Genomic DNA, 12,488 nt, shown 5'->3' with positions numbered 1-12,488 from the left:
AAAAACCTGGACACCGCCGCCCATTCTGGGCCAAAGCATCACCCCTAGCTCCAAAGTCAAAAGTCTAGGAGTCATTTTTGACACCTTCATGACAATGGACGCACAAATAGGGTCAGTAGTCAGCGGATCGCACCATTTGTTGCGCCTACTACGCAGACTTATTCCATTTATCCCCAAAGAAGACGTAGCAGTCGTGGTGGGAACAATCGTGAATTCCAGACTGGACTATGCAAATGCCCTTTACCTCGGACTCCCAAAGTACCAAATCGCTCGTCTGCAAGTCGTACAGAATACGGCCGCCAGACTGGTGACTGGGAAAAAAACATGGGAATCAATCTCACCTTCGCTGAGAACCCTTCACTGGTTGCCAGTAAAAGACAGAATTGTATTTAAAGCACTCTGCCTGACACGTGCATCCATGGGAAGGCGCCGCAATATCTTTGCGACAAGATAGAACCTCACAATTCTAATCGCGTTCTGCGATCCACTGACCAAAATCTGGTCAAGGTGCCAAAAACCAAATACAAGTCCAAAGGAGAAAGAAGGTTTGCTTTTCAAGGTCCGAGACTATGGAACGCTTTACCAACCAGCGTTCGGTTGGAGGAAAACCACCTGACTTTCAGAAGACAGATTAAAACTCTGCTCTTTTGATGTCATGACACGAAACATCAAGCGCCCAGAGGCGATTCAGTTCGCATGTGCCGCGCTATATACGTTTTTCATTCATTCATATACATCAGCAGAATGGTACGGCTGGGCAGATGTACGTACAGGTACGTCCTGTACATCTACCCAGCCGTGGGTTGCGGGCATGCGCCCGTGACCCGGTCCGAAGCTCCGGGACCCGATCGCCGCTGGGGTCCCGCGATCGGTCCCTGGAGCTGAAGAACGGGGAGAGCCATGTGTAAACACGGCTTCCCCGTGCTTCACTGTGGCGGGTGCATCGATCGTGTCATCCCCTTTATACTGAGACACAATCAATGACGTCACTCCCACAGCCACACCCCCCTACAGTTGTAAACACACACTAGGTGAAACATAACTCCTTCAGCGCCCCCTGTGGTTAACTCCCAAACTGCAACTGTCATTTCTACAATAAACAATGCATTTTAAATGCATGTTTTGCTGTGAAAATGACAATGGTCCCAAAAATGTGTCAAAATTGTCCGAAGTGTCCGCCATAATTTTGCAGTCACGAAAAAAATCGCTGATCGCCGCCATTAGTAGTAAAAATTTTTTTTTTTATAAAAATGCAATAAAACTACCTCCTATTTTGTAAACGCTATAAATTTTGCGCAAACCAACCGATAAACGCTTATTGCGATTTTTTTACCAAAAATATGTAGAAGAATACGTATCGGCCTAAACTGAGGAAAAAAAACTATTTTTTTTATATATTTATGGGAGATATTTATTATAGCAAAAAGTAAAAAATATTGCATTTTTTTCAAAATTGTCGCTCTATTTTTGTTTATAGCGCAAAAAATAAAAACCTCAGAGGTGATCAAATACCACCAAAAGAAAGCTCTATTTGTGGGGAAAAAAAGGACGCCAATTTTGTTTGGCAGCCACATCGCACGACCGCTCAATTGTCAGTTAAAGCGACGCAGTGCCGAAACGCAAAAAGGGGCCTGGTCCTTTACCTGCATTTTGGTCTGGGGCTTAAGTGGTTAAGCACCATTAAGGGCCAGATTTCAACCTTGGCTGTTTTCTTTAAATGACCCTTGGCGACCCATTCACTGGTGGGTACGTTTGTGCAGTTCAACATGTGATTCCCCCAGATAGACCACCGCTTCCTCCATGGGATTTGAATCTGGTGCTCTCAGCTCTTTAGGAGCCTCCTTTTGATTACATCAGAGAAATTCATCTCTTGACACTATCTCAGAAGGTGGCCTTTCTAGTGGCCATTACATCTGTCAGACGAGTTTCTGATTTGGCGGCCTTGTCTTGCACTCCATAAGGACAAGGTGGTTCTACGCTCGCAGCCTTCTTTTCTTCCAAAGGTGGTTTCAGCTTTTCACCTAAATGAGGACATTGTACTTCTTTGTGTCCTCGGCTGTCGCATCCCAAAGAGGCTGTGTTGCATACCTTAGACGTGGTACGTGCCTTGCGGGTGTACCTATCTGCTACAGCTCCATTCCAGAGGTCTGACTTGTTGTTTGTGTCGGTGTCTGGTCCACAAAAGGGCCTGGCGGTTTCCTCGGCCACCATTTCTCGGTGGATCAGGCAGGCCGTCATCCAGGCCTACGCCCTTAAGGGGCGGGCGCCTCCCTTTCCTGTTACGGTGCATTCAACCAGGGCTATTGGTGCCTCCTGGGCTTTCTGACATCAAGCGTCTGTCTCACAGGTGTGTAAGGTGGCCACTTGGTCGTCCGTTCACACATTTTCCAAATTTTACAAGGTTGATGTCAGTGAATCTTCAGATGCTTCATTCGGCCGCAAGGTTTTGCAGGCGACTGTTTAAAGTTGCAACTCCTCCGTTGAGTAGCTCTGTTTGTTTGGGGTGAAGTTAGTTTTTTGATTGCTGTTCCCATCCCTCGTTTTTTTGACACTGCTTGGGGACATCCAACAAGTGAAGATTTAGGGAGCTGTGTCCGTCCATGGACGAAAAGAGAAAATATAATTTGTTATACTCACCGTAAAATCCTTTTCTCTGTCGTCCATGGACGGACACAGCACACACCCCTCCTTTTTAAGTTTGTACTGCTTTTTGCAAACTGAGCTGCTGACTGCAGGGCGGAGGGTTATGTCTGGAGGGACCGCTCCCTGGGCGGGGCTGTTCAACTCTGTTTAAAATAACATGTATTTAAATATCTAACATGTTCTGCCTAGTCCTCTCTGACAGAAATAAGGATTTTACGGTGAGTACAAAAAATCCTATTTTTGCCTTTAGTTACAGTTCAGGAAGGAAACTTGGGACTAAGCTCAACCATAAGGTTGTGTCATTGTGGTTAAACCCTCAACACTTTTTTAGTTTAACACACTAAGCAAAATAAAATAAACATTCCCTAGTGAAAAATGTTTTACAATTCTTACTCCATCACTTGCAGTTTAAAACATTCAATGCTGCTTGCTCCTACTTTCTTACTGCTGCTTCCCTAGACTTCCAGTGTTCACAGGGAAGTGGTAACAATGGACAGTGCAATCCCAAGCCAATGTGTTTGCTTGGAGAATGAAAAGGGGGTGAGGGAGAAGCATCCTAGGCTATGGGGCTTTGTGTTACTGATGATGCACACAGTGTAGGAAGACACACCTCTAGTTCCTGCATGCAAGGGTGGCTCTTTAGGATGTTGCAAGAGAAAAAAGCCACCCTGAAAAAGGAAACCTGTTGCAGCAGACATGGCACTGGCCTTGACTGAAACATAAGCAAGGATTAAAACACGAAGAAGCTTCATATTCAGTAAGTGATAAAACTAGCTGCTGAAAGTACTTAAAACTGAGAGTTTTATATCACTAAGTCTTTCAGCAGTATAAATAATAGGCTTTTTCCATCAAATAAGCAAACTGAGGTTATAGGAAACATGGTGTGTAAGTATGCCTTTTCAATTCTTTCTGTACAGCCTTGTAGCTGTACATCTGCAGTGGAAGATCTAAAGCCAGCCATATACGGTTCAATTTTTTTTTCAAAAATTGTATCAAAGAATTTTCGGAAGAATTTTGGACCGTTAGTGGGCTGCAGCAACAGGCGATTTTCGTGCGGCAATCAAATTTGAGGAATCGGACGTGTTGGAATTTTTTGGAAAAACGAACGATTTTCTAATTAATGATGGGAGAATCGTGCGAGAAGTGTAAGAAAATTCCTGGAGAGAAAAGAATATTCCCAGCCATGAAAATTATTTTCTGTAGCAACATGAAGGCTTGGTCGGCCGAATTTTGAAAATCAATGGTGGCATCATCGGATCACAAAAAAAAACAACTTTCTGATTTTGAAAATAAAATTTGTTCGAAATTCGACCGTGCATGGCCTGCCTAAGGAGACCTAATGCTGTTAGTCCCATGAGTTTGGGATTGAGATTTGGTGATTTCACTCTGGGTTGCTTATTGTTCTCCTTGCCTAGAGGCTCTGAATTGATAAATTTAGCCCTCTCTCTACCACCTCCACACAGGGCCGCTGTTAGAAATCATGGGGCCCCGTACAGCCTACCTGATGGGGCCCCCCCCAACCCCGCCTCAAAAAAGTGATATTTATCTTTGTCCAGGGTAATCACATTCCTTCTAACAAATGAGAGTGCTGCAGCTGACTTTAAGGATTCAATTTTCCTTAAGCCAGCACATCTATTATGCCTTTAAATCAGCTGAGGCATGCACTCCAAAAAAATATTTAAATCTGTATGACCCAATTCACACTAGCATTGCTCTCTGAAGAGTGATCTGCATGCGGATTGCTCTTCTGACAGAATTTGGCTGGTGGTGAACAGGCACTGTATCACCTCCTCAGCAGGAAACATGGTGGGTGGTTACAGTAGTTGCTTTGCGGATGCAGCCTATGTACTTTGCCAACCACTACCTTTCCAGCATGAGGGCCCTTTCACACAGTGCTGCTCCACTCAGCAAGGGATCAGTGAGTGGATTCTCTGCAGAATTGGAGCTAAATGGGACAGATGTGTTCTGATTTCCAGGTCTGTTCAGTTTGCATCTGCACACAATGCACAGCCGAGAGGGAAGGACTTGTAATGTCTCTATGGGTGGCCAAATGGAAATTTGGACTTGTGTCCACTCACAACAGGCAATGTGGAAGGAAGATTGACCACACTCCCAGCATCAGAAAAAAAAATTAGCTTTTATATCCACATAGAAAAGCATCACAAACCCACAATACAGAAAGATAGCAGCATTTTTTTTTTTAAATCTATGTACATCTGGATTCCATCCTATATAGAGCTTTCATACAGATCATACAGATCCACATGAAAAAATGTCAGGCAGATCTAATTGTAAGGTTTGGGTGAAAGCTTCTTTAAGGAGGGGTGGTTGGTGGGTGGTTAAAAAAATGCAGCTCAGCTACATGTTTTTACTCCCCCCCCCCCCCCTTCCATCCAAACAAGTAGCAAGTGTAAAGTAGCATCTCATGCTTATGATTATCATTATGATGATCACAGAACTTTAGATCCTCTATTGCTCTGCCACAGTGCCACATGGCTACTGAGTGCTGACTTTGTTATGGCTCTATTGTGTGACAGTCTGTACACACTCAGACCCAATAGTCATGTGACACTGTGGAAGAGCAATAGAGGATCTAAAGTGCTGTGATCATCCTAATGACGATAATCATGAACACAGTGGGGAGTCAGGGGGCTGTACCTTCTTTCCATGGTAGCTGGTGTGACTGTGTACCCTTCCTTGCCTGTAGCTGTGCACCGCTGCTCGATTAAGTTTCCTGCATCCTCTCAGCCAGACAGTCACATGACTCTCTCACTCCCACCCACAGACAGCACTTACTGAGGGAGCCCTGTACACATAAATCACTCCGCCAGGGATGGTACAAGCAGAGGGCAGCCGGAACTAGAACATGTGCAGCGCATTATGCGGCAGGCTTTATCTACCTGCGCCCCCCGAAAATGGAAATAAAGTCCCTTCAGTTTTTTCACTTCCTGGGCCCCTCTATTGCCCTAATGGGGCCCAGGATTATGTAAGTACACCCTAAAAAGCAAGCAGGAACATGGGTGGTTTAGAAAAACATTTTAATATATTCTGTCAGAATTTAACTATAAAGCTTCCCGGGCCCCCTAGCTGAGCCGGGCCCGGTACATCAGGGCTGGCTGTACTGCCCTATCAGCGGCCCTGCCTCCACACAGAGACATGGGGATGATGGGGAAAAGTAGAGGTTTGAAAAGTTCATGGATGATATTACAAGGAGTCAGAAATCCACAGTCAGGTCTCATTTACGCTTGCTTTGCTCTCTGAAGAGTGGGTTGCTCTTTGAGGAGTACTTGATAGGCCATGAGGTGGCATTGTATTGTGCCGATTGTGACCGGAAAATAATAATAATAAAAATGCCATAAATCTTTGCCATAGTTTGTAGACAAAAAATATGTAAAAAAAATATATATTGGCCTAAACTGATGAAGAAATAATTTTTTTGAAAAAAAAAAAATGGGGATATTTATTATAGCAAAAAGTAAAAAAAATTGTTTTGTTTTCGAAATTTTTTGTTTATAGAGCAAAAAATGTAAACCACAGAGGTGATCAAATACCACCAAAAGAAAGCTCTATTTGTGGAAAAAAAAGGATGCAAATTTCATTTGGGTAAAGCATTGCATGACTGTAGGATTACCAGTTAAAGCGACACAGTGATAAATTGTAAAAAGTGCTCTACATTTGCACCGTACATTTGCACATACCGTATTTATCGGGGTATAGTGCGCTCCCGCGTATAGCGCGCACCCCTAAAGTTGCCCGAATTCCTGTGGAAAAAAGATGTTTTGTACTTACAGTTTTGGTGTCTTGCGCGGCGTCCATCGGCGGCCTCGTCGGGTCCGGCGTCTGCGGCTTCGGGTGTCCTCTTCGTCGGGTCCGGCGTCCTTCTGCGGCGTCCTCGCGTCCTCCCCGCTTGTTTCCCGCGCCGAGTTTGAATACTGCACCGACATATACCGAGCGCAGTACACTCGTGTATCGTCGGGCAGGCTCGGTAACTCTCGCGCTGACGTCCTGTACACTCAGGTTGTCAGTGCGAGAGGCGCCGAGACTGCCCGAAGATACACGAGTGTACTGCGCTCGGTATATGCCGGCGCAGTATTCAAACTCGTGGCGGGAAAGCGGGTATCGGCGTATACCGCGCACCCAAGATTTTGCCCTGATTTTCAGGGCAAAATAGTGCGCGGTATACACCGATAAATACGGTATATTCTTTTGATTTAGAAAAGCTGTATATGTCTTGCATATATTGCTGATTGGTGTACATCTTTCGAATCTAAAAGCTTCAGGTGGTATGACTGGCACACCAAACACTGTATTTATCAAAATGTATACATAACCAAAACCACTGGAATCATTAAAGTGTATCTATAACCAAAAATGTATTTTTTAGTTTTGGATAGAACAAGGATTAGAACCTCAGTCAGTTTTTTCATTGCTCTCCCATTAGGTAGATTTTGCTCTCCATTTGTCTTTGGCCACTGTCACTAAGACAGAAAGTAATGGGAAATCCAAAATCTTAAGCCTCATACACACTTTTTACCGCCGGGAAACCCAAGGGGAAAACTGAGAGCTGGTTCTCTTTTTTTCCCCGGCAGTTTTCCTGTCTGGGAAACTGTGATGGAGCATACACACAGCCGGTTTTCCCGGCCAAAAGCTCTCATGGCAGTTTTCCAGATGGGAAAACCGGTTGTGTGTACGAGGCTTCACAATTGTCACCTGACTAAAACATTAAGGGAGAAGTACAGGAGGAGAATTTCTCCTGTGGATCACAGGAATGCAGTTCTTTCTGCACTCCTGTGACCCATTTTCCGCAGACCGAGGGTTGAAGTCCGCTGTTAGCTAACACCACAGAGCTGGTCCAGGCTGGGTAAAGATTGCAACTATATGGTCAGGATCCACCCACATGCCTGGACCAGCACCTTGGTCAGCCTCTCAGTGATCCGCAGAGAGCCTGAGTCAGCCGCTCCTGCACCCTCCACAGCCCAGCGCTCCAATGAGCATAGGAGGGCTGGAACAGAGAGCGGAGATGACAGTTCGCAGTGTTTGATCACTTGGTTCTCAGTCTTAGAGGCGGCGGGGGACAGATGCAGCATTGGACCAATGCTGCATTCAGCTAGTTAAGTATAATTACAAGAAAAATACAAAACTCAACTTCTCTTTTAGGTGAAATGATTAATGTATGAGCTGTCTAAGAGAGGAAACCTCTCTATTTTGTAGAAATGTCCTCATTTCCTGTTGTGTCTTCAGGCCAGGCTATACATACTATAATGCCTCGTACACACGACCAGTTTTCCCTTCGGGAAAACTGCCATGGCAGCTTTTGGCCAGGAAAACTGTCCGTGTGTATGCTCCATGGCAGTTTTCCCGACAGGAAAACCATCGGGAATCACGGCAGGAAAAATGAGAACATGTAGAAATGACCTCTCATTTCCTGTTGTGTCTTCAGGCCAGGCTATACATACTATAATGCCTCGTACACAGGCAGGCCGGGATTCCTGTTGGTCTTTTTACCGGCAGTTTGTAAACAAAAAATGGCAAACAAGGCTAGTAATATACCATGTAAATCTGTGATATACTGATTGCTGTTCATCCCCTATCTGCATAAACAAAATATTCCAATGCAAGGTGATTGAAAAAAGAGGGGGCTAAAAGAACGACAATTATTATGTAAAGTATCAAAAATGTATAAACAATTTATTATAAATATTTTACATGGTAAGTGGACTAATACAGGGAGATCAAAAGCGCGTTAAATGATCTGGATGGAATTGCCAAGCAGATCCACAGTTATACACACATGACAAGGACATACATGACACAAAACATGTAACAATACACAAGTCCGGACACCAGGTAATTTGGGGAGGGTCAACTCCTATGGGGAAATCCCATGAAAACAGCAAAGCTGTATGGAGAGTAAGACCCACACCCAAATCCCCCTGGAGGCTCGAGCCAAAAAGCAGAAGAAGGAAAGAAAAGGGGGGGGCAGAATTGGGGGGACAGATGGATTAGCTAACTGGGGGTACTCAAAGCTAAGGAAGCTTTTCCCCGGCAGTTTCCCTATGGGAAACACTGTGGTGGAGCATACACATGGCCGGGATTCCCGGCCAAAGCTTTCACCGCGGTTTCCCCAAAGGGAAAACCTCTGGTGTGTACACATGAAAAATGACCGAGCAGGTTCTCGGTTTTCCCCCTCGGAATCCTGGTGGACTTTTTACCGCTGGGAATCCCGATCGTGTGTACGGGGCATTAAACTGACATATAGATCTCTGACCTTTTTCTTTAACACTTCTGGGAGTAGGTAACAGGCAGCCTCACAGTATTGTGCTAGCAGAATCTTGGACTTGGCAACGTCACCATAAATGGTTTCTCAAGTACAGTAACCCTAGTCACCTTTCACACTTCTTTTTTAAAATAACATGATTATGGTTTTCTCACTCTTGTTTTTCTTACTCTCTAGTACTGTATTACTCAGCTGTTTGCTAATGTTTACCTTGTGGCAGTTAACACTTCAGAAAATAACATTATATAACTGATTTTGATTATTGAAGCATTAGATGCACACAATGACAGCCAACACAGTGATGTTTCTCACTTCAGCAGGCACTAAGCTGCATTAGCCCCATGGGAAGAAAGCTAAGTAATTTTCTTAAAGTTTTCAGAAACTGACATAATGTAGAATACTGTTATGTAGTCAATTTTTTTTTACAGTTTTTTAATCTTAAATTAAACATTTACATTATATGTATATGTACATTTTTGTCTTTATAGGATCAGATTCAAAAGCTGCATACCTCAAGCAAAAAGAATGCAGATCCAAGTAATAATGTTCTGTTTCCTATTAGCCACAGTGCATTTCAGTCTGTGAGTAAACGTTCGTGGACAGATGTACTGCTCCAAATATATAAGGTGGGAGAGATTTCTATTTGTGACAATCTAACTAATCTACACAATTTTTATTTGCTGCATTTTAGCACTTAAGATGGCCATACAATCGGAATCTGTAATCACTATTAAATCTTTTTTAGATCTACTAAAGCTATGTAGTAGAAGCCCTACCTCTACTCAGTCTGTATCTTGACAGGTAGGCTTTTATACTAAATAGACAGTAGATCTAAATAAGTCTGTTTAATTAGACTGCAATGTGTATAGCTAGCTTAAGTGCTGAAGATGGATTAAACCTTAACTTCAGCCAAAACCTTTTGGAATGCTTATTAAGGGATATATTAGAATGTCTCTCAGGTCTTAAATGCTGTCTCTGTTCAGTTAAGGACTTTTTTTTCTGCCAGGAAATGCTGCCTGTGTTCTCATGAGCCTAGGTTCAGAATGCTGCGAATTCAAAATTTCGCGGCCGCGATTTTGCCGCGATTTGCCGCGATTTCGGCCGCAATTTAATGTAAATCGCGGCCCGAAATCGCAAAAAGTAGTACAGGAACTACTTTTTGAAATCGCAGATGCGGCGTCGCACTGATTAGGACAGTGCCATTGCCGATAATTGCCGCCGATTTGAGATGCGATTTGACATGTCAAATCGCATCTCAAATCGTTCCAAATCGTACCCAGTGTGAACCAGGGCTAAAGGAGATTTCTGTTCATTTCCTGTTCTATTTGATACTCATCCTCCAGACAGGAGGTGAGAGGAAAAACTCCTTTATAGAGACACAGATAGCAATACAGTTCTGGCAGTAGTTCTAAACTGTCCTCACTCAACTAGAAAATTTGTTTTTATTGCTATTTGTGTTACAGTTGGGAGGATTTCCCCTTACTTCCTGTTCTCCCTGACACCCATCAGATACACAGAAAGTAAGGAGATATCTCTTGAAGCCTAACTCCATATTTAATGTTGTTTTTAACCACTTAACCAGTTCCCGACCCCCGCATGTACATATACGTCCACAATATGGCACGTACAGGCACATGGGCGTACAGGTACGTCCTCGCCTATTAGCGGGTGGGGGGTCCGATCGGGACCCCCCCCGCTACATGCGGAGGTCGGGTCCGCTCGGGGAGCGATCCGGGACCACGGCGCGGCTATTTGTTTATAGCCGCTCCGTCGCGATCGCTCCCCGGAGCTGAAGAACGGGGAGAGCCGTGTGTAAACACGGCTTCCCCGTGCTTCACTGTGTCGGCGCATCGATCGCGTCATTCCCTTTATAGGGAAGACACGATCGATGACGTCATTCCTACAGCCACACCCCCCAACAGTTGTAAACACATACTAGGTGCACCCTAACTCCTACAGCGCCCCCTGTGGTTAAGTCCCAAACTGCAACTGTCATTTTCACAATAAAGAATGCAATTTAAATGCATTTTTTGCTGTGAAAATGACAATGGTCCCAAAAATGTGTCAAAATTGTCCGAAGTGTCCGCCATAATGTCGCAGTCACGAAAAAAATCGCTGATCGCCGCCATTAGTAGTAAAAAAAAAAAAAATTAATAAAAATGCAATAAAACTATCCCCTATTTTGTAAACGCTATAAATTTTGCGCAAACCAATCGATAAACGCTTATTGCGATTTTTTTTTACTAAAAATAGGTAGAAGAATACGTATCGGCCTAAACTGAGGAAAAAAAATGTTTTTATATATGTTTTTGGGGGATATTTATTACAGCAAAAAGTAAAAAATATTGCATTTTTTTCAAAATTGTCGCTCTATTTTTGTTTATAGCGCAAAAAATAAAAACCGCAGAGGTGATCAAATACCACCAAAAGAAAGCTCTATTTGTGGGGAAAAAAGGATGCCAATTTTGTTTGGGAGCCACGTCGCACGACCGCGCAATTGTCTGTTAAAGCGACACAGTCCCGAACTGTAAAAACCCCTTGGGTCTTTAGGCAGCAATATGGTCCGGGGCTTAAGTGGTTAAAGACCAGGCCTTTTTTGGAAAATTTTGCTTACAAGTTAAAGAGGAGAAAAAAATCATACCTTTAAGGCTGGAAGGCGGAAGTAACTTTGGATGTCGCTTTAGTCCTCCAAGGGCATAGAGGCAAGTGGGGGCTATCTTGCCAGGGCACCCAACACATCGGATCGGCTCCAGGCTAACCAACAGGTTTGGTAAGCCCTGACACACCCGGGAAGCGGTGCGTGGGGCACCTCTGTAAAAGTGATCCTGTGATGAATCTGCCGCTGGGACTGCTTTTATTAGATGCAGAATCACCTGCAGTACAAAAAAAAATACTGGGGTTAGGGCAGCTAGCTGCTGCCCTAACCCCGGTATTTAAAGTCAAAGTAATGACATAAATGTACTGTGGGCAGTCTTGAAGTGGTTAAAGAGTTTGATAAATAGTTGCTTTGTGCTAAGCTGGCCCACGCAAACTATTTACTACTCTAACAGGTATGCTTGCTGGATGTGATGTATTAACTGTTTGTAGCATTAGCATTGTCTTCCGTAGTGGGACAGGGACTTCCTGTCCCACTCTCAGAACAAAGCAGAGTCAGACTAAGCACTGCTTAGCTGTTCACAGGAAGCTTTGTATTCTATGAATTAATACAAAGCTTCCTCTGATTGGCTGTGGCTTTAAATGGGCAAAAGACAACAAAGAAAACACAACAAAGATTCTATAACCTACTGTCCATTGATTGTCCATTAATTATTGCCATTTACTTATGATGGGTAATGGAAAGCTAGTCCTTATGCCTCGCACACACGATCAGTTTTCCCGATGGGAAAACTGTGAGGAGAGCTTTTGGCTGGGAATCCCGGCCGTGTGAATGCTCCTCGCAGTTTTTCGATGGGAAAACTGCCCAAAAACCGCCGGACAAAAAAAGAAACCAGTTCTCTATTTTCCCGCAACGGGCAGACTTTCGCCCAGCGGTTTTTGGCAGTTTTCCTATGGGAAAAACTGCGATGGA

General features: G+C 44.0%; 1 protein-coding gene across 1 annotated transcript in view; it reads left to right on the top strand.

Moving 5' to 3' along the window:
* Positions 1 to 12,488, top strand: part of CFAP47 (cilia and flagella associated protein 47) — a 610,902-nt gene that overhangs the window by 216,018 nt on the left and 382,396 nt on the right. The window contains exon 32 of the mRNA XM_040336504.1: positions 9,409 to 9,546. Coding sequence (XP_040192438.1) covers positions 9,409 to 9,546 — 138 coding nt within the window. The remainder of the gene's footprint in view (positions 1 to 9,408; positions 9,547 to 12,488) is intronic.

This window comes from Rana temporaria, chromosome 2 (genome assembly GCF_905171775.1).
Source record: "Rana temporaria chromosome 2, aRanTem1.1, whole genome shotgun sequence".
Taxonomy (NCBI): Eukaryota; Metazoa; Chordata; class Amphibia; order Anura; family Ranidae; genus Rana; species Rana temporaria.
The sequence above is the reverse complement of the archived record's forward strand: the minus strand, read 5'-3'. Positions and strand labels throughout refer to the sequence as shown.